Source organism: Selaginella moellendorffii, unplaced genomic scaffold, assembly GCF_000143415.4.
Source record: "Selaginella moellendorffii unplaced genomic scaffold, v1.0 SELMOscaffold_1, whole genome shotgun sequence".
In the NCBI taxonomy this organism is placed as follows: domain Eukaryota; kingdom Viridiplantae; phylum Streptophyta; class Lycopodiopsida; order Selaginellales; family Selaginellaceae; genus Selaginella; species Selaginella moellendorffii.
In genome coordinates, this window is record NW_003314262.1 from 3477269 (window position 1) to 3502774 (window position 25506).

The following is a 25506-nucleotide window of genomic DNA, read 5'->3' on the forward strand; positions in this document are numbered from 1 at the left end:
ACGTGCACAACTCCTTGCCCAAGGCCAATACGAGCCTTAAGGTACCATTTTTTGAGTGAAGGTTAACGTTTGTTTGAACTAGTTTTCCACCGAGGAGGTTTAACGCTGCAGCCCGGAGCTTAGAGGCGAAACGAGGTACGCTTTTCCAGTCGTTTTGGATTCATCATATGCTCTGGTTTGCAGGCGGGATGAAGAATCACAACTAAACGGTTTTTCTAAACCGCATTAGTGCCGGAGCAAATAGCTCCCGCATTCAATCAAAATTTCAATATCTGGAGTGAAAAGAGATTGTCATCGTCAATCATACTTGACGATTGCAAGTCAGGCTCAGAAAAGGTTGCGCTTGGATTGCCAAGAAATTCACAGCTGAGAAAGAGATTGAAGACACGGACGATTATTGAGACATTTAGATTGCTTTGTTTAAGGGGACTTTTGCACTCACTTTTAAATTGAAGTTTTTAAATTAAAGGATTTTAACCTAATTTAAAATTTTAATGCTGTTCTGCATTTACTCATTATGTCTTTACCAATGAAAATCCGTTCACATAACCATTTATATTAGGTTATTTAATCACACTTAGTATCTTCTATGCTACAGTGACTGTGGAGGTGCTGTGAATCCCCACAGCTCCAATATATTGGGAGCGCTCTCAAGACCCTAGTAGGTAGCGATTGCAGCGATTGAGTGCAATTGATCGATGGGTAGCAACCAGAGTCCTTCACAACTCTAGTAGCGTAAGGATTGATTGATTGCATAGCTCGAGCGATTGATTGGCACATTGACAGCACCCTACCCTTCTCGATCTTAGCATCGTCTTGCGCAGAGAAGAAATTGAAAAGGGGACTCCCTTAAGAAATATTCTTGAATATTTTAATTCTAATGCTAGAAAAGTGCAGCATTAGGATTTTAGGGAAAAATACAAAGGAAATGCTAATTTTACCATTAGTTTAATTTAATGGTAATTTTTGGTCTGAACGAGTTACCATTAAGTTAAACTATTAAATTAGAATTTCCAAAAACTAATGTAATAGCGTGGTGGTGTGAACACATTACAATTAAATTAACTTATTTAATGGTGGGTGCAAAACGCCCCTAAATCACTAGAACTGATTTGAAATTTGAATGGAAGGTTATAATAATATTCTCTAATACAAATAGATATAGCATATTCTAGATATAAATAATACGTGCTCATTTTTCCTGATTCATAATTTCTAATACGCATAGATATTAGCATATTCAAGATACGAAACGTAAAAAATATGAATAATAATAGCTAGATGAAACGCTTTTTAAATGCTTTTCATTTGAAAGTTGAAAAACAGATTTGTCTTTTGGGGATGTAAGGAATGTATAGAAACAATTCCAGGCATATTTTTTATATTAATTGTAACAGTTGTGATGTTCTACTCTTAAACTTTTCTATTTAATTAACAAGAATAATTTTTTTAATTTTAAATTAAACTAAAGTTACAGTTTCAGATTAAAATTAATAAGATATTAGGAGTATTAAATAATGCTTGGACATTCTGGCATATTTTAAGAGTTGATATACATTTAGAAACATGTCTCAGATCATGCTCACAAAAGTCAATTATTTCACTAAGTACCTACAGTGCATGCAATGCAGCACAATCCAGTACAATGTACCTTATTCCCTTCTGGCCATGCCAACCATTTAGTGATATGGCAACTTCCCATACAATAATCCAGCTTCAAATTCAACATGAGAATAAAAGTAGGTGACAGTATAAATAAAAATCCTACTTTCTCTATTACTGTAAATCCATCATCTTTTTCTAGTAGCTCCTTAGATCAGGGAAAAAGATCACCATGTCCAAGTAAGTTCTTTAAGTTATGTTAAAAAAACATTCTCGAAATTATGACCAGGAAAAAGGAGCCTGTATTGAAACTAGCAAACCAAAAAATATACAAGAACTCAAAGTTTGAGAATATACCAAGAGTATGCAAGTAAAAAGACCCTTTTGTCGTCGTTTTGTATTCAACAAACATTGGTTTTCTGTTTCTTTGGAGAGTGGAGAGTGGAGTGGAAGCTTCGTCAGTCTCATCCTCTCATCCGTTTGGCTTGCTGTTGGTGCTGATGAAGGGTCAACTCCGATGCAGCTCTCTTGCCGTCGTGTACAAACGGACACTTGAGCCCGTTCCTGCACCCCTTCGGCGTGTTGAAATACGCACACGTCCTGCTGTTGCGTGCCCTGCTCATCCCCTTGTTCCCTGTCTCCATCCCCGGAACCAACCCATTGCCATAGTAACCATTCTGGTTTCCTGCGAGACCACCGCCACCACCACCACCACCACCACCACCACCATTAGCACCGTGTTGCATGACAAGATCCCGGAAGTAGAGCTCGCTTTGCCTCGTCAAATTCTGTTGCTGCTGATGTTGCTGCGGCTGCGAGGTGGGATACATAAACTGTTGCTGCTGCTGCTGCGGTTGAACCATCATCGGACTCTTGTTCATGGCTGAAAACCCCCCGAAGATCTCATCGCTCGTCGACACCGAAGCCCGCTGAGCTTGAAAGGGACTGACCCAAGCCGGAGCTGACGACGAAGAAACCGAAGCTGTCCCTGGAGGAGCCGGAGCTGGAGCAGAACCAGAGCTAGAAGCAGCCGGCGGGGATGATCCGAGAGAAGGATGCGGCGGCGGCGGTGGCGGGGGATATGAAGAAACAGCAGCCGCCGCCTCTGAAAAACCCATGGACGAAACATTTTGGGTGATGGTGCTAACAGTGGTGGAGTTACTGGTTAAGTTCTTGACTCCTGCCACCAATTGATTCGGAGGCACTGAACCATTTCCATTTGATGTATTTACCAATGAATTGTTTCGTACACCCGAAAGGGTCTCAACGAGCGACGGGTTTGCTAGCAATTGTAAAAGCAGGCTTGGGTCTATGGCGCTGCTCACAGCCGCCGCCGCCGCCGCGGCCGCTGCGACACCAGCACCACCGCAGTAGCTTCTCGCGGCGGCGGCGGCGGCGATGGCGGCCTCGTTAGAAACTGCCGTGTGGTTAAACCCGTAGCTGTTGTATGGCCTATCACACCCAGTTTTACCTTGCCCCGATGTGGAGGACGAGGAGGGTGCCTCGTCCCCGTCCGAGTCTTCGTCCGGAGCTGACACGGGGATAACCAACACTAGCCTGTCGTCCAGAGGGGGCTGGATCTCATTTGGAGCTTCCGAAGGACTGTGGACACAAAGACTTGGATTAGCGGGCCGGCCGAAACAGCGAATTGAAACAGGGAAAGAACTAGGGACTGACCTGCTGGGGATCGCGGTGGAGCGTGGATACACTGCTTCTAGAGTTTTGGTCTCCCGTTGTCGCTGGATTTCTACCTCGCTGCTCCCTTCGCCAGCTTCTACGTGCCACGAGGAATCTAGTTCGATCTGCGAAAAGGGTGGAAGTTTAGAAAGAGCAAGCGAGATGGGCGATGTTCCACTACCTTTTGGGGGGACTTCCAGGGGATAGCGGCAGCTACAGAGGCAGCAACAAGCTCGGCATCGGTCTTCAAGCACGAAACCACGCCGCCGCCAAATCCCGGAGGAAGATCATCGGTTCTTTGCATAAAGGTCGACGTTTTCCCTTGGAGCTCGTCTTGGTCTTGTGGAATTCCGGCACGAAAGGGAGCGTCTTCCGCGAGAAACATGCGCACCTGGAACACACAACCCTTTTAACATACACATTCACAAAAAGAAATCACGCTTGCCATCTTACCTGACAAAGATGATCCGCCGGTGCCCATGAAACCCTCTTTCCCCTCGAACGCCGGAGCCTAGTCGGGGGATTTTCGTGTGGCCGCATCATCGCCAGGCCCCCAAATCCCGGGGGCAACGAAGTCGTGGCCGCCATTCACAAAATCGAGGCTAAAGAACTAGACGAGACGCTCGATTCGCAAAGGAATTGCCTGCTGCTACACTAGGAAATCCTATCTATTTCTCAAGAAAACAAGAAAAAGGGACCAGATCTGCTCCAAAATTTCTCCCAGATCAAATCCTCAGAGAAAGAAACGAGACGCAGCACAATGGCGCTACAACACGCCCTCGCCTTGCCGTCGCCCCGCCGCTAGGGTTTCATACCGGACGCCATAGCCACCCAACAGTGCTAAAGACACGATAGCCATGCGATTTCCCCGTGTGCCGCTTAATCACGCCATCCAACGGCTGCCAGCACGAAACATGGACGGTGCAGATTGAGGCCAATCGCCAGCCCTAGTCACTCGCAGCCGTTGGATTGAGGGGCTGGTGATAAACCCTAATTCCCAATCCAAGCCCTCGACAGCGCAAGGCGGCTGCGGCGTCTGGCAATGGTAAGTGTTCTTCGCTTTGATCCTGGATGCGGGAGCTCAGATCCATCGCATTCCCGGATTGTAGGGATTCAGGCGCTTTGTCGAGATCGGCCGGGTCGCCTGTATCAACTATGGCGAAGATTACGGCAAGCTCGTGGTGATTGTGGACGTGATCGATCAGAACAGGGTAAGCCCAAGCTTGCAAGCGCGCTGTAGAGGCTAGACATTGTGGTTTTTTTTCCCAGGCATTGGTCGACTACCCCGGCATGATCAGAACGAGCATGAATTTCAAGAGACTGGCCCTCACGGACATCAAGATCGACATCCCCAAAATGCCCAAGAAGAAGAACCTCCAGGCAGCCGTCGAATCTGCTGGTGAGAGCCTCGCTTTTCCTCTCTTCTCTTTGTTCTTTCCTCTAGTTCCAGTACTTACAAAAAACTTCTTTTTCTCTCTTGTTTCTCTATAGAGGTCCAAAAGAAATGGGAGAACAGCTCGTGGGGACGCAAGCTCATCGTTCAGAAGAAGAGGGCTTCCCTGAACGACTTCGACCGCTTCAAAGTCATGGTCGCCAAGGTCAAGGTACGCAAGAGCAATAGCGTTTCGTGGTTTTCTCGGAGTTCACGGGTTTTTGCTGTTGCTTTTCTCAGAGGGCCGCGGTTGTGAGGCGCGAGCTTTCCCTGCTGAAGAAACAAAAGGCCTAGAGACGCATTCTTACGCTCTAGCGAAGTTTTGTTTTGGTGTTGGTCGTAAGTCGTAACCAGACAGTGTTTCGTTTCTTGTAACACAGCCTTACATTTTGGAAGAAAAGAAAGCTCTCTTCGATTCTCTTCGCCGTGGAAACCTATGGAAACAACTTTGGAGCCTACGTGGAAACCATGATCGAAACAACTTTAGCTACGAGAATGACGAGAGGAGCTTTACTTTGGTGTCTTTACGTATCAATCAACCAATCAATCAACATTACAGTGGGAACACTTCTTTGTTGCGTACGTTTAATCACAAGGGAAGAATCGTCTGACGGTATGTTGCCTAAAGCGGCCGCGTGTGCTGTGTGTGTGTGTGATCATCAAATCAACTTTGATCTTTCATCGTCTCTCACCTAACTAGTGGCGACTTTTCCAACTGGTCCGGGCTCTTACAATCTCGGATCCACCCGTCTGCATCCGGAGGAGATGAATAAAGTCAAGCTGGGAAGGTGGCGCGGCTGCCGCTGCTGCTGCTGCCGCTGCTGCTCCATTGATTGCCAGATGCCCCCCCCGCTCCGGATGCGTCAGAGACTCCACCATATCGGATTTGCTGCACTCGCGCCGGTACTCGAGCGTGATCCCAACCAGGTGGTGGCTCTCGAGAATGTTCTGGGGAAGACTCTGCGCGTCCCATGGAAAAAGAAAGGAGTAAAGAAAAGAGCGAGCGAAGACGAAGACGAAGAGATCAATTAAGCAAAACGAGCAAGGCCAGGAAGACCAACGGAGAGATCACGCAAAAGAAGCAAGCCGGAAAAAGATGCCAAGGAAGGAGAGCAAGAGAAAGAAGCAAGCCGGAAAATGAAACCAACGAAAAACGAACTTTGAAGAGATGAGAAGAAAGAGCGAACAACGAAGAGATCTAGCAAAGATCAAACATAGAAAAGAGAGCACGAGAACAAAGAGATCAGGCAAAAGACGCAACAAACAACCGAAGAAAAACTCGGCAGGCCAAGAGTAAAACGAAGAGATCACAAGGGAGAAAAGACCGACCTCCATCATCCAGGTGAGATACTTGACGTTGTTTACGTGCTGGTTCATGTCCAGGTCGCTGTGCCGTGGCTGCGACAAGAGAAGAAACTCTTTCAATCTGCGCTAGCTTTGCAAGATCAAGACGCTTTTACCGTGAGGTTGGAGCGGATGTAGCGCGTGTTGCTGTTGTCCAGCTTCTCAATCTTGGAGCACGACTCCTCGGGAATGAAGGCCGTTCTGGAGAGGAACCACGGCGAGATCTCGGCCCGGACCAAGTCCGGCATCTTGGATAGCCGTCTCGTGTCCTTGTGCATCATCACCCAAGTGCTGCAAAACAGAAGCGAAACAGAAGCTTGAGAGACAAGTCCAACACTCCTTGGACACAACACAGCATCCAGGACAAAGAAAACACGTAAAGAACAGGGTGGTAGAGGGCGGAGAGAACAAACCTGGTGGCTCTTGCGAGAATGGAGCCCGTCTTGTAGTCGCGAACCAGCCAGTCCCGCCGCATGCCATTCTTCCCCGAGGCTCCCACCCAAGTATCAATCTCGAGAGCGTTTCCCCTGTAACGACGAAGATGGAAGATCTCCGCGAGTAAGAACACGAAGAAGAAGAAGAAGAAGAAATGGCGATGGTGGAGGAAATGAAACGTACCAGGCTGGATACCGCTCGACTTGCACTTGCATGCGCGTCACGACCCAGATGAGATTATTTCTTATCATCTCATGCGTTGTGCCAAACCCGTTCCCGGCCAGCCCAGAGATGAGAACGTGATTCAGAGCTGTCTCCTGCAACAAAACGCCAAAGGTAACCACAAAAGCCTCCGAAGAACACGAGAAAGAAAGGAAAAGAAAAGAAGAAAAACAAACAAACAAGACATGCGATCGCGCTTCGCCGATCGATCGATATCTTTCGGACCAACCAATCGATCGCTCGGGCAAAAGAGAGCGAGACAATGTCGAGAGTTTTTTTTTCTAGTACCTGGAAGAGATTGAGAAAGGTGTCGAGTGTGGCCGTCTTGTCCGGGCCGACCTCGTAGGAGCGCACCACGAACGTTTGCCGGTACACCACTCTCTCCACCAATCGCCCCTGCTTGAGCGTGTCCACGCCGCCGCCGCCATGGTGGTGGTGGTGGTGCTGTTCTTGATCCTCCACCACGCCGGGCACGATCGCAATCTGCGTCACTCCAGCGATGGCGGACAGAACCGCGCCGCTCAGCGCGTAGCTCGTCTCGGACGCCACCGAGAGCACCGCGGCGGCCTTCTGGGACAGCACGGAGCTGATCGAGAGGTACGGGAGGAGGGAGGAGGAGGCGGCGGAAGTGGTGGTGGTGGCGGCGGCGGCGGCGGCGGCGGAGGAAGAACTAGATGTGGGGGAAGCGGAGGAGGATGGAGAGGAAGTCGCCGCGGCGGCGGAGGAGGAGGAGGAGGAGGAGAGGAGACCATGGCCGCCATTCACTTTCACCTTTGGCGATGACGATGCTGCTGCTGCTGCTGCTGCTGGAGATTTGCGGTAGTGGTGGTGGTGATCCTCGGACGGCGAGCAGCACAGCGTTGCTCGCATCGTCGTCGTCATGGAGATCGATCCGGATCCCATGTCCTTTTCCTTCTATGCCCGATCGAGATCTCAGACTCCAAAAGGGAGGAGGGGTGAGAGAAATAAAATAAAAAAGACCCACGATGGATCTATCTATCCACTATAGTGCTAGTTGCTCTGTTCTTCCTCCTCTAGCTCGCTAGGTCTTTGTGCGCATAGAAGAAGAAGGAGATCGCGCTGGATCCAGCGACTTGGGTCGAAGATCGGAGCCCAATCGAGCAGACCCAAATCGCCCTTTGTGGCATCTGTGCATGCATGCAGCTCCAGATAGGATCGAATCAAAAAAAAAAAAAGAGAGAGAAGGAAGAACTCTTCTCTCCTCTCGCAAATTCTCACTCACTCTCTCTCTCCTCTCTCCTCTCGAAGGGGGCGAGGTGGGCTTTTAGAGTGGGCGATTTCTTGGCTGCCTCGTCTATGCTGCGCGCGCTATGCGGGCAATGTGGGTTGCGGATCGATGTGCGCGAGGAGGTGGGATGGCGAATTGGGGGCCACGCACGACTAGGGAAGATTTGGCGGTGGTTTGACACACAATGCTTCGTCCGGATCACGACACACCAAACTGTTTGTGTGTGGCCCCCCCCACAACGAATTCCCCTTTACTCCTTCCAACCCACGCGATTAAACGATCATCTGTGGAAATGCTCCAGGAATCCACGACAGAATCCTATTCCCCTACCCCATTGATGACAAGAAAAGAAATACCCCACATTATCTCTAAGAACCCTAAAAAACAGAGCACTTTAATTATCCCCAAATTTATGACAAGCCCTAGAAATACCAAGAACCCTAAAAACAGAGTAGTACCGTTAAAAACCTGTCCTCCACTTGGATCAGTTCTTGAGCTTCTTCGCCGCCCGCCCCGGCGCCGCCGCCGCCGCCACTCTCTTCCGCCCTCTCCCCACCTCCTCCTCCTCGTAGATCGGCTGCTTCTTACACACCCCGGTTCGCAGCTGGATCTCGATCGTGGCCGGAATGCTCAGCTCGGGCGGGATCATCACCGCGATCCGGGCCGCCCCCTTTGCGCACGCCGGGGTGGCGGCGAACCCCTCCTCGCCGCGCACCGCCTCCTTCTTAGGCCGCCCGCTAACGCACCCGATGAAGCTCCCCAGCGACCTCGCGATCTTGGGCAGGACGAACAAGCACTGGTCCGGCAGCCCCGGGAGGACGATCATCCGCGGCGCGCACTGCTCGCCCTCGTCGTTCACGGTGGCCGGGCACCACGGGAAGATGCTCACCTGGATGCCGAAGGGGCGGGGCTTGAACGCCAGCGCCTTGCGCCGCGCGATGGCCAGCTCGAACACCACCAGAAAGAAGCCGCGGCCCAGGTCCCGGCAGTGCTGGACGTGGCCGATCGCCTCGGCGTCGCCCAGCGCGTTGCGGATCCACTCCTCGGCCAGATCGCACGTCATGGTCACCTCCATCCGCCAGAAGTAGAGCAGCACCGCGTGCCCGCTCAGTGTCTCCTCCGCCTCCTTGAGCTCCTCCTGGACGATGATCCTCCCCACCGCCAACTCCTTTCTCGGACCGGTTCCTCGCTCGAAAAGCATCTGATCCATATCCTCCTCCTCCTCGCCGCTCTCTTCTCCTCCTCCGCCACCGTTTGCTTCCACTGCCTCGTCCGGAGCCACTCCTCCATCGCCGCCAGCGTCCTCGGACGCGTCCTGCGACCGCTCCGCCTTGTCCTTGGTGATCCTGGTGGAGGAGCTTGGCTTGAGCCGGTTGGAGTTGCTGCTGATCCCGCGATGGTCGTGCACCTCCTCATCGTTGTCCACCGGCAGCGTGATCATCCCCAGCGCCTCTTCGTGGCTCCCAAACCCGTTCTCCTGCTGCTGCATCTTCCGCTTCGCCAAAAGTCTCGGTGACACCCTCCTCGGCACGCTCACTACCAGAGCCTCCTTGGCCTTTCTCTTGCTACCAGACGCTGTGCTACTACCTTTTGCCGCTGGAGTCTTGGGCGGCTTGGCTGCTGCTGCTGCTTTCGGGCTCGCCTTCTTCGATTTCCTGCTACCCTTTCCTCTTTTCTTAGCGGGCATCACTGGAAAAAACCTTCATGCTTTTATATACCCTATGCTTTTCGGCTACGATCTCCTCCTTTTCTAACCCACCATAACCCAGCCTCTACTACAAGCCGCCCATCCGATTCTAAATCGACGGCCACTGTAACTATTTACCGCGCGCCAACCAAAGTTTAAGTCCTTGCAGCTTGCCACGTACGTTTGCCATGCACAGCACTATCAATCTAGCCAGCGGCCACCATCATCATCATCGGTCCTCTCCAAATCTAATCCATTCCTGCTGCCCCTGTCGGATCGACACGACCGTTTCCTATCCCTGTCAGATCCATCCTCCTCCCGTTTCCTGTGTTTTCTATCATTTTCACCCGAGTGATGACTTCGCTCCGACCTGTACGAACTCCCTCTCGCCTGATCATACCTTCTTCCATTCTCTCGACTAGAGTGCGAGTGCCTGCGATGATCAGAACGCTGCTCCTTGTCCCGTCTTTGGTGATCTCTCCTGCTCCTGCTCTCAACCTCTTCAACTTGGAGACCGAAAAGACTGGCCATCTTCTGCTTCCATGACCTCGGCGGCGGACCTTCCCGGTCTGCCCACTCGTACTCACCACCCGGGTTTCTAAAGCAGTGAAGGAAATTGCACGCTGTGCCCCGGGAGCACGTCTACAAGGAGCACAACGACAGTCAAGGAAACAGAAACTTCAGAAACTAGGAATATAAATTCACCTGATGCGCTTTCATATACTCTCCGCAAAGTGCCGCTTTCCATTTTGAGACCCGGACAAACTCAGGAATCATCTGCCGAAACAGAGGTCAAACATAACGGTCAAATGGAATATCGAGCTAATACCTGTTTGCTGGCGTAAAATCTTCCACTCAAAGCAAGACACGCAGCAACCGCGTCCGCTTCAGACTGATAATGCACATATACGTTGCCACGCAAATGCGGTGAAGAATTTCGGCACACCTATATCCAAGCAATACATTAAGATTGCCACGCAAAACTTCGCAACGAACCTTAAAATTCACCAGCTCTCCGAACTTCAAGAACTCGGAATGCACGTCTTCGTAAAACTCTTCGAATTTCTGTTCAATCTCCTCATCCGTGCACTGTTTCAAAAGAATATGAATATGCAAGAATGTACCGACACCCAAATGCCTATAACAGCGTTAAGGATAAAAAGAAAGGACGACTAAAAGAATATAAGCAGGATACAGATTCCCAGAGCTTCTTGATTCGGCTTGAATCCCTCCAACATAGAACCTTGGCCTCTCCATACCAATCGAGTAGCGAGCTTGATGAAAATTTCAGTCAAGGAAAAAGACTCTAATGTGGAAGAAGATGCGGACAGACCGACGAGACAATGCAGGTGCAGACACGAAAAAGAAAATGAAAACATACAAACCTCCAACCCTTCATCATGTTCCCAAGCCAATCCAGGCCCGGTGTACATGTTCTTGATAAGGAGGGTGCAAGACTTTTCTGGATACACATGAAGTCGACTGCAGCGAGGTCCAAATCTGCAAGCTCCAGTTTTTGTGTGGAAGGGGCAGTGGGTTTTGTCCTGCATCCACCGTAGGAAAAAAAAATTTAGCGTAAAAAACAGTAGCAGCATGGGAAATACGCTACAAACCTGCTCGGTACCATAGTTCGCAACTTGATCGATTCCATCGTAAGATTGTTTTCGAGGTAAAGCTAAGCGCGGAGGAGGAGAAGGATTGCGAGTTGGTCTATCATCTTTTCTCTGGATGACAAGAATATAAACAAGGATGGAAAATAAATAAATACATGAGAACCGAAAAAATAAGAGAGCCATACCTCCTTAGTATTTACTTCCGGCTTCTCCACCTTGGCTCCTACTTTAACTCTAGTTTTTCTGATAGTGATCTCATTTCCCTCCCAGATGATCTCGGCAGGACCATCTTCATATTCCCCATCTTCTTCTCCTTCTTCCTTTTCTTGCTTCTCCAAAGGTACTTCTTTTTGCTGCGAAAGAAAAAACAAACAAATGGAGCTCAATCCATCGACACGAGACAAAATCTCATACCTTTGACAATCTTTCTTGTTCCTTGCGCTGGAATTCCTCTTGCGCTTGCCGCTCTCTCTCCAACCAGCGCCTTTCCTCCTCCTCGTGTAATTTCCTCTCCAATTCCTCCCGCTGCGCTTCCAGCTCCAGCGCCTTGCGGATTCGGAGCTGCTCTTCCGGATCCTGTAACCGCACCTCCTCTCGCAGCCTCTCCGCCTCGGCAATCCGCTGCCTACATTTCTTGCGCTTGATCTTCTTCCGCGCCTTGCGCTTCTCCTTGCGCCCCGAGCCAGACGTCTCACCTGGCTGCTGGCTCCCGGAATCCGGCCGCGCTGTGCAGGAGGACTCCATCTTCCAAACCCTACAATCCAAGAACCCTAGAATTGGTAGCAAGAATTTAAACGAATTTGAATTGGCTAGAACCGCGCGGGAGATTCCGTGAGGTCGATCACATCCCTGGCGCGAGCTCGCTTGGGTGTGGAGGAGAGAATGATGATCGGGGAGATCATCGAGCACATCCTCTTTCCAAATAACGGGGAGATCCCCGGCGTTAGCAAAACTGGTGACAAGATCACCACTGGAGTTTTTCGCGATTTGGGAGTCTTGGGCGTTTGCTCTTGCAGAAAAATATCAGCATCGCTGCTCTTGCTCTTCTTTTCTTTCCTCGCTGGAGGAAGAGAAATCGTCTGTTTTTGAGAGGTCGAGTTGTTCGTAGTTTTCCTCTTTGCTGGACGAAAAAATTCTTGATCACTACTGTCGGGAGAAATCTCTGCGTGTCCTGCCTGTTCTTGGAAAGATCCCTGCGTGGTTCTCGTGCCTCGAGTAGGAGAGATCGAATCAACTGGTCCGTTTTCTTGAGGATTTTCTACAGTTTCCTCGTCATCCAAAGTTCCCTCCTCGTCTCTTGATAAACAATCACTTCCGTCTTGTTCGTCTGCTGGATCTTCGCAATACTCTGCGTAGCTGGGAAGTTGATCCATAGATCCAATGCAGCATCTCATCTGATCCGGTAAAGTCTGGCATCCCTTCCTGTGTTGTGCATGCTCGGACGAAAAGAACTGGACCGTAAGCTTCATCCTGCTAGAGAAAAAAAAATGTCAACCATGAAAGCATATCATCGTCCAAAAATACCTGGACCATTTTGGAGAGCACAACATCGCGTGAAGAATTTTAATCTTTCCTGCTATTCCTCGCAAATTTTTGGGCTTTACTTCTGCCGGAAGAACCACCTCCTTTGAAAGCTTTGGATGCTGCCATGCCCATTCAAACTGGGCAAAACCGAAAAATAGGAAAAAATCCCTTCAATCCAAATTCTTTACCTGAAGAGCATCCGTCTTCGATGAAAATCCATAAACGCAGAGAACCATCTCCCACGGCCTCTTCTTCTTGGTCCGGAACGCTCCACAAGTAATCTCTCCATTGTGCTGCCGGATTCTTCGTCGCGGATTCACGGTAAAACTGCCAAATTCTCTCAAACTCTTGAGATTCCTGTGCTATTTGAATTCCCGGCGCTTACCCGATGTAAGTCTGTCCCTTGAAGCGAGGATTGATGGATCGCAAGAGATAGCATCCGTAGAAGCGCCTAAGCTCCATCGCCTGCGCCAAAGAACCCTATCTCCAAGCCCATAAAATGTGACCGTTGTCATTCGTCCATCTCCTTTACGCCCTAGTCCTGTCAAGCCGTTCTAGCTCAGTTGGTATAGTAGTGGTTTTTAATAACGGGGTCGTGGGTTCAAATCCTACGGATGGCAATCCATAAAAAATGAGTCTTAGCAAAGTAATGTTGCTAAGCACTAATGAATTTCCAACCAATGAGAAAATCACGATTTCACGAAAATTTCACTCATGCACACTTGGCTTTGTCCGGCTCATCGCTCTGCAACCATTTCAAGAAGTTGACCCTTGCGCTCTTCGTCATCCCTGATCCATAGCGCGTCTGGAAGCAGTAGTCGATGCACATATCCGCCATGGTCTTCTTCACCTTCCTCATCCTCGGGTAGAACGCCAGGGGAAAGGAGCACGCCGTGAGCGCCTCCAAGCTCTCGAGGTTCGTCGTGGTGGCGTCCATGAAATCCAGGCACATCCGGGCGTCCGACGGCATCATCTTGGGGATTTCCGCGCTGGCCGTGTCCTTGTAGATGAAGTAGAGGAGATGAGATCACAAAGCATATCTTGTTCTTACTGATGATCCATGAGTTTCAAATAATTGTTCATAAGAGCCAAGAGAGCTTTTGTGTTGTACTTCTTCCGTGTATTCTTCTTGCATAAGAGAACCTTTCTAAGCATCACATAAAAGGCTGATCGCTAAGTGTTCATGCCTTGAACCAGCTGTTAGATCCAGCTCCTGTTCCTGCACCCCCTCCAAAGCCAGTTCCTTCCAATCCTGAGCCGTCGAGACTATGTCCAGGGCCAGTGAAGATTTGGCATCGTGACTACAGTGGCATCGGCTCTTTTTCCACCAAAGGCCATGAGCTCTTGCTCCTGGAGCAAGAACTCATGGCAACGATAGACTTGGAGAAGAGCATGTGTCAACTCACTCTAACGTACTTATCGGCCAGTCCGAAAATCCCCAAGTGAGCCTGGATTTCATGGACCGTAGTACCTTTAACAATATACTTAGCATTATTTTTATAAATTCACGCTCTCAAAGATTATCACTTTAGTGGGCCTCGTGATCAAATCCTCTGGTCGTCGCCAAAATAGTGCTGCGCAAGAGAAGTTGATCAAGCTTGAGAAACTTTAGGAGAAAACTCACCTCGTTGATCTCGTTAAACTTCTCCCATCGCTGGATGCACTATCACTGCTCGAGGCGCCATTCCGAAGCAAAAATTTGGTCACGACCAGGGTGCTCGATCGAACCTCTTTCTTGGCTTGCACTCTCTTGCGGAATGCATCCAAGAACAAGACCTCGATGATCTCCACATACGAGATTATATTTACTACCTCATTTTCGTTAAGTTTCAAGAGCTCAAGCGCGAATTGTTTCTACTCTCTGGATCGTTGCAATGGTTCAAAACTCGACCGCTTGATTAGAAAGAAACTATACCTCGCTAAGGATCTCGCTTTCCAACCCAAAGAAATTTGTAATCCGGAGCTGGCTCGACAGTGACTGTGACGAAGAAAAGAGAGAATCTGTCCAGAGAAATGTAAGAAACCGAGAAAAATACCAGCCACATTTCCATGCTGAAACCGTTGATACACGATTCCGACGCATGCGCCATTGGAAATCTAAACTCCCATCAGGCAACGGCAAATCACGCTCTAAGAAATACCCAAACTATACCTCATTCGGCAACATATTTGCATCCTCGGCTCACAATCATGCTTGGAGCGCCTAGACATCACTCACCGCGCGAGGACAAAGAAAAGAAAAGGAACCGACACCGGATTAATACCTCCTCTCGCTCTAAAACTTCTAAAACCCAAACACCGGGGCACAGAGATTTCAGCGAAGCCATCTTGTCATTGTGAAACCACCGTCCAAAGTTTCGTGCGATATTTTTTCTTCTTGAAAAAAACGAGACGCGTTGTTACAACTTGATGGAAGAAAGTGAGAATGGAAGACGTACCTCAGGCACGCCTGGCTTTGTCCGGCTCATCGCTCTGCAACCACTTCAGGAATTTGAGTGTCACGCTCTTCGTCATCGACGCTCCATAGCGCATGATGAAGCAGAAGTCGATGGCCATATCCGCCACGGTCTTCCACTTCTCCTCCTCCTTCGTCATCGTCGGGTAGAACGCCGTGGGAAGGAAGCCTGCCGTGAGCGTCTCCAAGCTCTCGAGGTTCGTCGCGGTAGCGTGCATGAAATCGTTGCAGAACTCGTCAGCGACTTTCGGGTGGGCGGAATCCTGGTAGAGGAAGTAGAGGAGGTACGCTGGAGCGAAGGATATGCGTAGGACCGTCTTGTTCAGCTTGCTGTTGGTCATGTGCTTGAGGATCTCCTCCGAGTCTATCGCGACCTGGACGAGCTCTTGCTCCACCATGAACTGCCGCCTGTTCTTCGGGTTCACTTCGGTGACTCTCCTGTACTCCCTGAGATGCTTGAGGTAGCGAAGGCACAGGCTCTCGTAGGGACCGCCGCATCGCCGGTAGAGCATCTCGGTCGTGCAGCGCCAGCACCGGCACCAGTTGAGAAACTCTTGGCGGAGGGCCACGGGGAGCATCTCAAGTGAAGGAGCATAGGAGTACGTGAGCTCCTCTCCCTTGGGGATTTTCGCATTAGCCCGGAAGATCTTGGCGGGTCCAACTTGCACCACGCATAAGTTCCCCCGGCAGCTGTGTGCGATGAATCCCGGCAGCGTCCACACGCCCCCCAGGAAGCCCAGCTTGAAGTTGTGCTCGAGTATCTGCCTGATCTTGTCCGTCTCCACGTTACGCTTCTTTGTCCAGTCAATGTCGGAGTTTGGCTTGAAGACTTGCATTGGTGGGATCCTGGCGTTATCCTCGTCGAAAATCTGGCTCCAAAGGTAATGGAGCTGCAACCAACTTCTTCGAGAGGTCAGGGCGGCTCGCAAGAGCTTGACGTAGACGTCGACGGCGGCATGCTCGGCGTACATGTCACGGACGTAGCCCAGTGCATTGCTCAGAAGGACGATTTTCCCAGGCTTGATGTCCTCGGTGGCGAACAGGCCGATGCCACCTTCTTCGCGGGGAGCAAGCTCCACTGGGCCGACAAAGTCTAGGAAAGGTGGAGCATCGTCGCTCTTGCAGCCTCGGCTCAGGTAGCGGTGGAGGTCGTCGGAGATGTCGCGTTCTTCGCTCTTGTCCATGAGCTTGATGAGGTGAGCCCGTTGATCGTTATACGCCTCACCGTTGCTGCAGCGCGAGAGAGCTAGCTTGTAAGCCTGCACTGCGTCTTTGTACTGGAGCATTCCGTGGAGAGCTCGCCCCTTCCTCGTCAGCAACTTCACCAAGGTGGGGACGTTCTCCGTGGCATCCGCGAGCGCCAGAGCCTTCTCCGCGTTCTGAAGGGCAAGGAAGAAGTTCTCGAGCTCAAGGTAGCACTCGGCAGCGTTTGCGAGAGCCAGAAGCTTGTCCCTCTCGTTGTCAGCCTTCGAAATGCTCAGGTTGTAGAGCTCCACAGCCGCCAGGCATTCCTTCCTGAGAAAGTGCTCGTTACCCAAGCTGCGAAGCTCGCTTGATGTTCTCTGGCAGAGTTCCATGGTCGTCGGGAAGCAGGACGTGATCTCTACGCTTCCTGAGCACCAAAAGTCATGACACAAATGATAAAACCAACTTTACCTGGATTATCAACAACGCAGCGTCCCTCCAGCCGAAAGTGCTTTTTCACGGTTACCGATGCTCCCTTGGGATATAGTGCGTCCAGTTCCTCCAGGGAAGAGTCGCTTCGAGCTACAAACAGGAGACGAACTTCGATCGGCCCGGATAGATAGAGGATGAAATCGTTGCTTCCGCCCAATTTGAATCCCTCGATAGTCCCACTCAGCGCCGATGTAGAGAGTTGCTCCTTTCGCAGGCGGTTCATGTCTTCAAGCTTAAAAGCTATCGCCCTTGGGGCCCTCGTGATCAAGCTATGGAGTCGTTGCCGTTTTTGAGCCTCTGGTGAGATGCCGGGATACAAGTCCTGCGCACAATGGGAAGAAGTTGAGCTTTAAACAGTCTTTAGTAAACTCACCTCCTTGAGCTCCGGAAGGCTCTCCCAGGATGCAGGCGCACTACCACTGGTCGAGGCGTCCTTCCAGAAGCAAAGCACAGCAATAAAAATAGTGACACGCTTGGACTGGTTGTATGTTGTTACCTCGTTCTTTCCTCGCAGTTCTTTCCAGCGATCGTCCGAGAACAAGCGCGCAATGATCTAACAACAAGCCAGCGTGGTCAGATGAGAATAAAAGCTTTAAACTAGTAGAGTCGATTTGTACCTCATCGTCGGGAAGGTTGGAGAGCTCAATCCCCATGTTTTTGCGAATTGTTGGGGGACCCTAAGTTCACAAACAAACTGCTGCTTAGAAGCCCCGTAGAAGAAGTCTGAAGTACCTCGCTTAGAATCTCGGATGCCGAGACAAAGAAATTTCTCATCCGGAGGCTTGGCTGCGACACAAGAATCTGAGAGAGAAATGTGAGGAAACCGAGAAAATACCCTGTCGTCGAGCATCATTTGCATCATCAAGCCGCCAAGCTCCGATGCCGACGCCCGGGATGAAGATTCGCCCTTGGAAATCAAAGCTCCATCAGGGAATCACGCGACAAGCCTGTGCGGAATCGAAATATACCGCAATCGATCGATCCGCCTCCGAAATATCGCCGCCAGAGGCACTAGACGCTGCCGGATCCGGCACAGAAGCATTCCTGGAGCGCCTAGACATCGTATCTGCAAGCACAGGATCTCGCGAGGACGAAGAGGGGAGGACGCCGGGTTACCTCTTCTTGCTCGCGTTTTGCCTAAAGCCCTAAACCCAAACACCCGGGCACAAAAAATTTAAGCGCAGCCGTCCGATGCATGTGATATGGAAACTTCAATCACAACCGCCCGATATTCCCGCCTTCTTGTGAGAATCAAAACCAAGCGTTGGATCACGAATGCTCGTCCTAAAAATTGGGAAAACTTATAACAGATAATCCTTATGTACCAGCACGCGGATATAATCAAAATAACGAGTTTTAGCAGCTTCGAAAAACTTTCTCCTGTACCTGTAAGAACCAAGAGCTTTTAAAAACGTCGATAGCTCGAAACACAACTCTTACCCATAGTCTGTGTCCCAAACCTCGTCGGCTAAACGAGAATGGGATCTAGACCATGTTCAAGGTTTTGAAACAAAAACCAAGCGTACCAGCACAAACGATTGGTCCTTCTCGAAGTTGCTAAACTTCGTAAGAACCAAAGGCTTAGCGACCTCTTACCATTAGTAGCCTACAAGCCTCTGAGAGGCAGAACGAGAAAAAGACCTCAAACTCACCTCTGTTCTAATGGAAATGAAACTTACCATCACGACGTTAAGCTCTTTGTTTAAAACTTTAGCAGGTCCTTCAGCCTTAGCTCGTCGTTCAAAACTTTTCATGAAGACTATCGTCCTGTGCCTGCGAGAAACGGAGCTTTTAGAAGCATCGATCGCATCAAACTAAACTAAAGAGCTCACCATCAGTGTCATCTTTTCAGGTGATGCCAGCCACAAGCGCGGGCATTTTTCGTTCCAGATACCTGAAAACAAAACTCTGCTTGTCGGAAAACAAACTTGGCATCATCTGCTTTAGCCGAAGGAAAGAAGCATCTTATAGACTTGCTTTTGCGCTGTGCTATAGTACCTCTAGCGGTTTCTCAAGGGAAATCCACGGAAAGGTCAGTGAGGTATTGGACGAATTGCAAGTTTAACTTCCGAAGCTTGTGCATTGCAAGAATGTCTTACCTGGAGTATCATCCTCTGTCAGTAACTATATCGTTGAGAAGACAAAGTTACCTGGATTTTCAATGGCTTTCTTACGGCTGTATGCGTCTTTGGGTAGAGAAGCAAAAAATTGGTAAGACAACGTATTCCGCCCCAATAGATCGGACGCATGTCATGAATTCGCCCGCCGATCTTCGCCTTGGAATGCGGTTTGTGTCGAAATGCTGAAGTAGACGATCACATACCTCGGAGGAAACGAAATCTCGAGATCTTCGCGGCTGCATCGTTGTCGAAATTGGGAAACCCTAAGACCAATTCAAAATTTTAAAGAAATCAGTTTTATAAGTGTAAATATATAATTTTATGGTGATATTGCCTCAGTTCTGAACATTGATTAATTTTTACTCTTATTTTTAATTTGGTGTTCAATTGAGTATTTTTTATCCTTCTCAAAATGATTTGAATTTTAACTTGTTTTTTCAATGTCTAATCTTGAATATTCCTTTGTTCTAAGCCAATTTTGTCAAAGAGTGTATTTCTCCAATTGTGAGTGTTGTTAAGAGCTTTTAATTTATTGTTACGACTTCTTTCTTTCTTTATTAAGTATAAAATTTTCCTCAAGCATGGTGAATCTCTTATTTCTTTAGTTTTATATAAAAATATTTTATAATTGGATTTTTTTAAACAAAGCCTTTTATAATAAAAGATTGTTATTGAAGCCATGAACAGACTTCCTTTTATATCTTTATTTTAGCCTTCTAAACTGCTACTAAAATTACTTTTTTAAAGTGTTTTTCTATTCATTTTTTTCTTTCACATCCTTTCTTTTTTATTTTTTCTTGCTTACTTTCTTTTTTGCCTTGATGCTTCAAACTGATTTTTCTTCGAAATAAAAAGTCCAACCTTGATGATAAAGAACAAGTGATATTAGTATTAAAATGAAAATTAGTGTAACAAATCTAAATGGAATGGCCTTAAGTGAATATATTAACAAAATAAGGCTAAATATATATAGGTGAACAATGAAGCTAATGCTCAAAAACATTTTTTTTTTAAAGAAAGGATGAAAAAGATATGCAAAACGAACATTGCAAACTTGAACAAAGACAATAATTGTGAGTCCAAGTTAGGTTTAGGTTTTGTTGATGAAGGTAATTCCTAGTGGTTTGTGAATTTGGGATGGTTTAAATATTTAACAAATACACATTAGATTTTAGTTTGTTAATAAAATTCTTTGGTATTATACTATAACTTTGGGTTTTATTTCTGTTATAATTGTCAATACTAGATTTGATAGGTTAATAATCCTAACTCAAATTCTTACTGGAATGACCGTTATAGAAGCTTTAGATATACCACTAAAGCTTGAAGCTTTGTAATCCTCTGGAGGACAATATATATATATATATATATATATATATATATATATATATATATATATATATATATATATATATATATATATATATATATATATATATACCTATTCACCTAAGTCTTTAAATTTTATTTAAATACAAACTCTTTAATCTACTTTAACAAATCTGAAAGGTGATTGAGATATAAAAAGTATTAAATTACTCAAATCATGAGAACAAAAATTTCAACATCTTTTCAATTCGCATCAGTGTTGTACTATTTTGTGGATGGTATCGTCTGTCCGGCTAGGCAAACATACCTTTAAAATATCTACGTAACATTGATCTTGTTACCTTGTGATGGCTTCCAATGGGTAGCAAATCACGCAGAGGGACAGATAGCACTATCCAAAATGCCAAAATACATGCAGTTTGCCACTGGCCTCAGTAGATTTGAAGTACAACTGGAAATAAAAATTCGAGTGCGTTATGTGAATCCGCCAATCCAAACAGTTGATGCTATAATTATGGTGAAAGCGCTTGTCCAGTTCCTTTAGCGGTTTGCATCTTTGCCTGTTAATCCAAATAGAGAGAAAAAAACGAACAGAAAGAGAGAAATAACCTGTCAACATTCCGGACTCTTGGACAGCGAGGAAAACATCCAGATCATAAAAAACGCATAGATGATCGCAACTGGAAGGAAAACTTCTCCTTGTTGGAAAAATGGACATTCTCCGCCAGCTCCAAAGGCTCGATCGCAACGAAATACGCTCCACATCACAGCAAGACCTTGCTCGTGATCCCACCCAACGTCAGCTTCACCACCCCGAAACGAGAAACCGAATTGTACCACAAAGCCATCTAGCGCAGGCATTTTGCCCTTCCAGAAACCTGGAAGGAACACTTTCCTTGTCAGGAGAACAAACTTGGCATCATCTGCCTCTGCATCGAAGAATTGATATATATTACCTCAAGTTAAGCTTGTGCATCGCAAAGTAACGAAGCCGATGGAGAGACTTTATCCTCCGGCTGAGCACTACCATGCTTGGAGCGCCTAGACATCTCTCACAGGATTTCGAAGAGGAAAGGGACCGATGCCGGGTTACCTCCTCTCTGGGGCATGAAGCCGTCCATTCAAAACGCTGGATTACGCGCGGTATTTTCCTTAGCAAAACAAGAGACACTTAATAGAAGAAAGTGAGAATGTAAGACATACCTCAGGCACGCCTGGCTTTGTCCGGCTCATCGCTCTGCAACCATTTCAGGAATTTGACCCTCGCGCTCTTCGAAAGCAGTAGTCGATGCACCAATCCGCCATGGTCCTGAGGTCCTCCTTCTTCTTCGTCATCGTCGGGTGGAACGCCATGGGAAAAAGCCCTGCCGTGAGCGTCTCCAAGCTCTCGAGGTTCGTCACGGTAGCATTCATGAAATCCATGCAGAACTCGCTATCCTTCGGCATCACGTCGACGGCTTCCTGGCGGGCGGAATCCTTGTAGAGAAAGTAGAGGAGGTACGCTGAAGCGAAGGACATGCGTAGAACCGTCTTGTTCGTCGTGCTCTTGTTCGTGTGCTTGAGGATCTCCTCCGAGTCTATTGCCACCTGGACGAGCTCTTGCTCTACCATGAACTGTCGCCTGTTCTTGGGGTTCACTTCGGTGACTCTCCTGTACTCACTCAGATGCTTTTGGTAGCGAAGGCACAGGCTCTCGTAGGGACCGCCGCATCGCCGGTAGAGCATCTCGATCGTGCACCGCCTGCACCGGCACCAGCTGATAAACTCTTGGCGGAGGCCCACAGGAAGGATCTCGAAAGAGGGAGCATAAGAGTACGTGAGCTCCTCTCCCTTTTCGATGTCCAAAGTCGCCCGGAAGATCTTCGCGGGTCCAACTTGCACCACGCATAAGTTTCCCCTGCAGCTGTGTGCGATGAACCCCGGCAGCGTCCACACGCTCCCGACAAAGCCCAGCTTGAAGTTGTGCTCGAGAATGTGCCTGATCTTGTCCGTCTCCACGGCACGCTTCTTTGTCCAGTCAATGTCGGAGTTTGGCATGAACACTTGCATTGGTGGGATCCCAGCCTTATCCTCGTCGAAAATCTTCCTCCAAAGGTAATGGAGCTGCAGCGAAGTTCTCGGAGACTTCAGTGCGGCTTGTACGAGCTTGACGTAGACGTCGACGGCGGCATGCTCAGTGTACATGTCACGGACGTAGCCCAGTGCGTTGCTCAGAAGGACGATCTTCCCGGCCTCGATGTCCTCGGTGGCGAATAGGCGAATGCCACCATCTCTACGGCACCGAAACTTCACTGGCCCGACAAAGTCCAGGAAAGTTGGAGCGTCGTTGCTCTTGCAGCCTCGGCTCAGGTAGCGGTGGAGGTCGTCGGAGATGTCGCGTTCTTCGCTCTTGTCCATGAGCTTGATGATGCCAGCCCGTTGATCAATGCTGCAGCGAGAGAGAGCTAGCTTGTATGCCTGCATTGCATCTTTGTATTTGAGCATGCCATGGAGAGCTCGCCCCTTCCTCGTCAGCAACTTCACCGAGGCGGGGACGTTCTCCGTGGCATCCGCGAGCGCCAGAGCCTTCTCCGCGTTCTGAAGGGCAAGGAAGAAGTTCTCGAGCTCAAGGTAGCACTCCGATGCGTTGCCGAGAGCCAGAAGCTTGTCCGTGTCTTTGTCAGCCTTCGAAATGCTCAGGCCGTAGAGCTCCACAGCCGCCAGGCACTGCTTCATGTGGAAGTGCTCGTTAGCCAAGCTGCGGAGCTCGCCGGATGTTTTCTGGCGGAGTTCGTCCATGGTCGTCGGGAAGCAGGATATGATCTCTACGTTTCCTGAGCACCGTTCGAAAGTCATGACACGAATGATAAAACCAACAGTAGATTACTTACTAGGATTCTCAACAACGCAGCGCCCCTCCAGCCGAAAGTGCTTTTTCACGGTTACCGATGCTCCCTTGGGATATAGTGCTTCCAGTTCCTCCAGGGAAGAGTCGCTTCGAGCGACAAAAAGAAGACGAACTTCGATCGGCCCGGGCAGATAGAGGATGAAATCGTTGCTTCCGCCCAATTTGGATCCCTCGATAGTCCCACTCAGCGCCGATAGAGAGAGTTGCTCTTCTCGCGGGCGATTCATGTCGCCAAGCGCAAAAGTTATCAGCCTTGGGGCCCTCGTGATCAAGCTATGGAGACGTTGTCGTTTTTGAGCCTCTGGTAGACAGATGTCAGGAAACAAGTCCTGCGCACAAAAGAAGTTGAATCGAGCTTTAAACAGTCTCCTGTAAACTCACCTCCTGGAGCTCCGGAAGGCTCTCCCAGGATGCAGGCTTCCAGAAGCAAAACACAGCAATAACACAGTGAAAAATTTGGTCACACTTGGTTGTAAGTTACCTTGTTCTTTTCTTGCACTTCTTTCCAGCGATCGTCCGAGAACAAGGCCTTAATGATCTAACAATAATTCACACCAAAGCCAGCGTGATCAGACTAAAGAATAAAAGCTTTAATACTAGAGTCTTGTACCTCATTGTCTGGAAGTTTGGAGAGATCAATCCCCATGTTTTTGCGAAGTGTTTGCACACCCTAGGTGTATGCTTAGAAGAAGTTTGAAGCATTCAGAAAGTACCTCGCGTAGAATCTCGGATGCCAAGACAAAGATATTTGTCATCCGGAGCTGGCTTGGCGAAGGAACAAACAAACAAGAATTTGAGAGAGAAATGTGAGGAAACCGAGAAAATACCCTGTCATCGACCCCCATCTGCATCATCGAGTCGCTACGCCGCGATGCCGACGCCCGGGATGAAGATGGGCCCTTGGAAATCAAAGCTCCATCAAGGAATCACGCCACAAGCATGTGCCGAATCGAAATATACCGCAATCGATCGATCAGCCTCCGCTGGGGGCACTCGACGCTGTCGGATCCGGCACAGAAGAATTCCTGGAGCGCCTAGACATCGTATCTGCAAGCACAGGATCTCGCGAGGACGAAGAGGGGAGGACGCCGGATTACCTCTTCTTGCTCGCGTTTGCCCGAAGCCCTAAACCCAAACACCCGGGCACAAAACAATTTAAGCGCAGCCGTCCGATGCAATGTCATTTGAAAACGTCCGCCCGATATTCCCGCCTTCTTGTGTGAATAAAAATCAAGCGTTGGATCGGGAATGTCTATTGGAATCCATGGGGATATATGCTTTTGGATCAAAATCCAGCTTCGAGAACTTACGAAAAGCTTCTGTGAAAACCAAAATATAGCGAGAAATTTTTTATATTTTGGAACAAAACCCAAACGCTAAGCTTCGTAAGAATCAAGAGCTTTAAAAGCAACCTCTTAGTAGCCTACAAGCCTCTGGAGCCAGAATGAGAATAAGATCTCAAAACTCACATTCGAACTTCTCTGTTCTAATGGACATGAAACTTCGATGCTATGGTCTTCGTTCAAAACTTTAGCAGGTAATTCAGCTTTAACTCGTCGTTCAAAACTTTTTACGAAGACTATCGTCCTGTGCCTGCGAGAAACGAAGGCTTTTAGGAGCGTCGATCGCAAGTGTCGAGCCATGATTACACTTAAATCCAGGGTTTTAATGGTCACTCAACGCTAAAAGCTTATGTTTAAACTCATATTAAAATTTTTGGATCATAAACTATATTTAAGATATGCGGAAGAACTGGAAAAAAATGGAAAAATTCTCTCAAAGCCCAAGGGCAAGTCTTAAAAGATGCTTGCGCTGACCAGATGATGCCAAGTTGTCTTTTGTTTTCTCTCCAAGTTTCTAGAAACGGAGAAATGCCTGTGCTTGCTAAGATGGCTTTGTGGTCCTTGCTAGATTTTTGTCTTTCGGCTCTTCGGGCTCATAGATTATAGGGGCGCCGGGTGTATATTGGCGGAGATGCTCCTGGGTAGCAATCCCTTTGTGGGATACGGGATGGTGAAGTCAACGCTGGATGTGCTGTGCGGTGGGCATATTTTATTAGATCAAGACTTTGGAACTGGTCCAACTCCATAGTTTTCCCAACAAGGAGAAGTTACTTTTGGTACTTTGAGTTCCACGATGCCTATTTCATACTCTGGATTTTTTCCTTGCTGTCCAAGTCTCTGGAAAGCTTGCAAGTTCATTCTCTATTCCCTGGGACTTACAAGAAAGCCTCTGTACAAGAATTTTGCCAAT

The 25506-nt window shown here is 48.4% G+C and overlaps 7 protein-coding genes and 1 long non-coding RNA gene across 9 annotated transcripts; 1 reads left to right on the forward strand and 7 right to left on the reverse strand.

Moving 5' to 3' along the window:
* Positions 1 to 1967: 1967 nt before the first annotated feature.
* LOC9657892 (zinc finger CCCH domain-containing protein 6) lies at positions 1968 to 4131 on the reverse strand. The gene is made up of 5 exons (XM_024681022.1): positions 3733 to 4131; positions 3461 to 3670; positions 3280 to 3404; positions 2990 to 3204; positions 1968 to 2914 (listed from the first exon to the last, which is right to left on the reverse strand). The coding sequence occupies exons 1-5, from the start codon at positions 3865 to 3867 to the stop codon at positions 2067 to 2069; spliced, it is 1533 nt and encodes a 510-aa protein (XP_024536790.1). The 5' UTR covers positions 3868 to 4131; the 3' UTR covers positions 1968 to 2066.
* A 102-nt stretch (positions 4132 to 4233) lies between these two features.
* LOC9630649 (60S ribosomal protein L14-1) lies at positions 4234 to 5129 on the forward strand. Its single transcript, XM_002961540.2, has 5 exons — positions 4234 to 4324; positions 4389 to 4490; positions 4549 to 4678; positions 4771 to 4883; positions 4952 to 5129. The coding sequence occupies exons 1-5, from the start codon at positions 4322 to 4324 to the stop codon at positions 5003 to 5005; spliced, it is 402 nt and encodes a 133-aa protein (XP_002961586.1). The 5' UTR covers positions 4234 to 4321; the 3' UTR covers positions 5006 to 5129.
* A 129-nt stretch (positions 5130 to 5258) lies between these two features.
* LOC9657893 (palmitoyl-acyl carrier protein thioesterase, chloroplastic) lies at positions 5259 to 8321 on the reverse strand. Its single transcript, XM_002962031.3, has 6 exons — positions 7001 to 8321; positions 6674 to 6807; positions 6469 to 6582; positions 6172 to 6346; positions 6041 to 6109; positions 5259 to 5671 (listed from the first exon to the last, which is right to left on the reverse strand). Exons 1-6 carry the CDS (start codon positions 7613 to 7615, stop codon positions 5408 to 5410), a joined length of 1371 nt encoding a protein of 456 aa, XP_002962077.2. The 5' UTR covers positions 7616 to 8321; the 3' UTR covers positions 5259 to 5407.
* A 1496-nt stretch (positions 8322 to 9817) lies between these two features.
* On the reverse strand, positions 9818 to 12006 carry LOC9630650 (zinc finger CCCH domain-containing protein 5). The gene is made up of 8 exons (XM_002962032.2): positions 11676 to 12006; positions 11447 to 11614; positions 11262 to 11372; positions 11034 to 11192; positions 10645 to 10737; positions 10478 to 10594; positions 10354 to 10425; positions 9818 to 10290 (listed from the first exon to the last, which is right to left on the reverse strand). The coding sequence occupies exons 1-8, from the start codon at positions 12003 to 12005 to the stop codon at positions 9850 to 9852; spliced, it is 1491 nt and encodes a 496-aa protein (XP_002962078.2). The 5' UTR covers position 12006; the 3' UTR covers positions 9818 to 9849.
* A 31-nt stretch (positions 12007 to 12037) lies between these two features.
* On the reverse strand, positions 12038 to 13293 carry LOC9630651 (structure-specific endonuclease subunit SLX1). Of its 2 annotated transcripts, none has more exons than XM_002962033.2 (4): positions 13171 to 13293; positions 12974 to 13112; positions 12786 to 12922; positions 12038 to 12731 (listed from the first exon to the last, which is right to left on the reverse strand). In XM_002962033.2, exons 1-4 carry the CDS (start codon positions 13245 to 13247, stop codon positions 12071 to 12073), a joined length of 1014 nt encoding a protein of 337 aa, XP_002962079.2. In that variant the 5' UTR covers positions 13248 to 13293; the 3' UTR covers positions 12038 to 12070. The 2 variants fall into 2 exon arrangements, with proteins under 2 accessions (XP_002962079.2, XP_024539794.1); XM_024684026.1 differs by having other exon boundaries at positions 12038 to 12734.
* A 1734-nt stretch (positions 13294 to 15027) lies between these two features.
* Positions 15028 to 18065, reverse strand: LOC9630653. Its single transcript, XM_024680612.1, has 9 exons — positions 18034 to 18065; positions 17886 to 17983; positions 17753 to 17824; positions 17650 to 17703; positions 17535 to 17594; positions 17291 to 17350; positions 16897 to 17239; positions 15224 to 16852; positions 15028 to 15158 (listed from the first exon to the last, which is right to left on the reverse strand). The coding sequence occupies exons 2-8, from the start codon at positions 17976 to 17978 to the stop codon at positions 15225 to 15227; spliced, it is 2310 nt and encodes a 769-aa protein (XP_024536380.1). The 5' UTR covers positions 17979 to 17983; positions 18034 to 18065; the 3' UTR covers positions 15028 to 15158; position 15224.
* Positions 18066 to 18087: 22 nt separating this feature from the next.
* Positions 18088 to 19271, reverse strand: LOC112349758. Its single transcript, XR_002993495.1, has 4 exons — positions 19068 to 19271; positions 18750 to 19016; positions 18358 to 18690; positions 18088 to 18303 (listed from the first exon to the last, which is right to left on the reverse strand). It is a non-coding gene; the product is annotated as an uncharacterized LOC112349758 (long non-coding RNA).
* A 2343-nt stretch (positions 19272 to 21614) lies between these two features.
* On the reverse strand, positions 21615 to 23201 carry LOC9630654. Its single transcript, XM_024680621.1, has one exon. The coding sequence runs from the start codon at positions 23199 to 23201 to the stop codon at positions 21615 to 21617; it is 1587 nt and encodes a 528-aa protein (XP_024536389.1).
* Between the last annotated feature and the right edge of the window lie 2305 nt (positions 23202 to 25506).

Excerpts from the sequence above, each read along its gene's own strand:
- LOC9657893 (XM_002962031.3), bottom strand. The coding sequence starts at position 7,615 with ATGGGATCCGGATCGATCTCCATGACGACGACGATGCGAGCAACGCTG. Across the intron at positions 6,347-6,468 it reads ATTCTCGCAAGAGCCACCAG|CACTTGGGTGATGATGCACA; the intron begins GTTTGTTCTCTC and ends TCTGTTTTGCAG. Across the intron at positions 6,110-6,171 it reads ACATCCGCTCCAACCTCACG|CCACGGCACAGCGACCTGGA; the intron begins GTAAAAGCGTCT and ends CTCTTGTCGCAG.
- LOC9630654 (XM_024680621.1), bottom strand. The coding sequence starts at position 23,201 with ATGACTTTCGAACGGTGCTCAGGAAACGTAGAGATCATATCCTGCTTC.
- LOC9630650 (XM_002962032.2), bottom strand. The coding sequence starts at position 12,005 with ATGGAGTCCTCCTGCACAGCGCGGCCGGATTCCGGGAGCCAGCAGCCA. Across the intron at positions 10,738-11,033 it reads AACATGATGAAGGGTTGGAG|TGCACGGATGAGGAGATTGA; the intron begins GTTTGTATGTTT and ends CTTTTGAAACAG. Across the intron at positions 10,426-10,477 it reads GATTTTACGCCAGCAAACAG|ATGATTCCTGAGTTTGTCCG; the intron begins GTATTAGCTCGA and ends CTGTTTCGGCAG.
- LOC9657892 (XM_024681022.1), bottom strand. The coding sequence starts at position 3,867 with ATGGCGGCCACGACTTCGTTGCCCCCGGGATTTGGGGGCCTGGCGATG. Across the intron at positions 3,671-3,732 it reads CGGCGGATCATCTTTGTCAG|GTGCGCATGTTTCTCGCGGA; the intron begins GTAAGATGGCAA and ends TGTGTGTTCCAG. Across the intron at positions 3,205-3,279 it reads TCCACCGCGATCCCCAGCAG|TCCTTCGGAAGCTCCAAATG; the intron begins GTCAGTCCCTAG and ends TTGTGTCCACAG.
- LOC9630653 (XM_024680612.1), bottom strand. The coding sequence starts at position 17,978 with ATGTCTAGGCGCTCCAGGAATGCTTCTGTGCCGGATCCGGCAGCGTCT. Across the intron at positions 17,240-17,290 it reads GCCTTCCGGAGCTCAAGGAG|GACTTGTATCCCGGCATCTC; the intron begins GTGAGTTTACTA and ends CATTGTGCGCAG. Across the intron at positions 16,853-16,896 it reads CTGCGTTGTTGATAATCCAG|GAAGCGTAGAGATCACGTCC; the intron begins GTAAAGTTGGTT and ends TTTGGTGCTCAG.
- LOC9630651 (XM_024684026.1), bottom strand. The coding sequence starts at position 13,247 with ATGGAGCTTAGGCGCTTCTACGGATGCTATCTCTTGCGATCCATCAAT. Across the intron at positions 12,923-12,973 it reads CGAAGACGGATGCTCTTCAG|TTTGAATGGGCATGGCAGCA; the intron begins GTAAAGAATTTG and ends GGTTTTGCCCAG. Across the intron at positions 12,735-12,785 it reads TGCTCTCCAAAATGGTCCAG|CAGGATGAAGCTTACGGTCC; the intron begins GTATTTTTGGAC and ends TTTTTTCTCTAG.
- LOC9630649 (XM_002961540.2), top strand. Across the intron at positions 4,491-4,548 it reads ACGTGATCGATCAGAACAGG|GCATTGGTCGACTACCCCGG; the intron begins GTAAGCCCAAGC and ends TTTTTTTCCCAG. Across the intron at positions 4,884-4,951 it reads TCATGGTCGCCAAGGTCAAG|AGGGCCGCGGTTGTGAGGCG; the intron begins GTACGCAAGAGC and ends TGCTTTTCTCAG.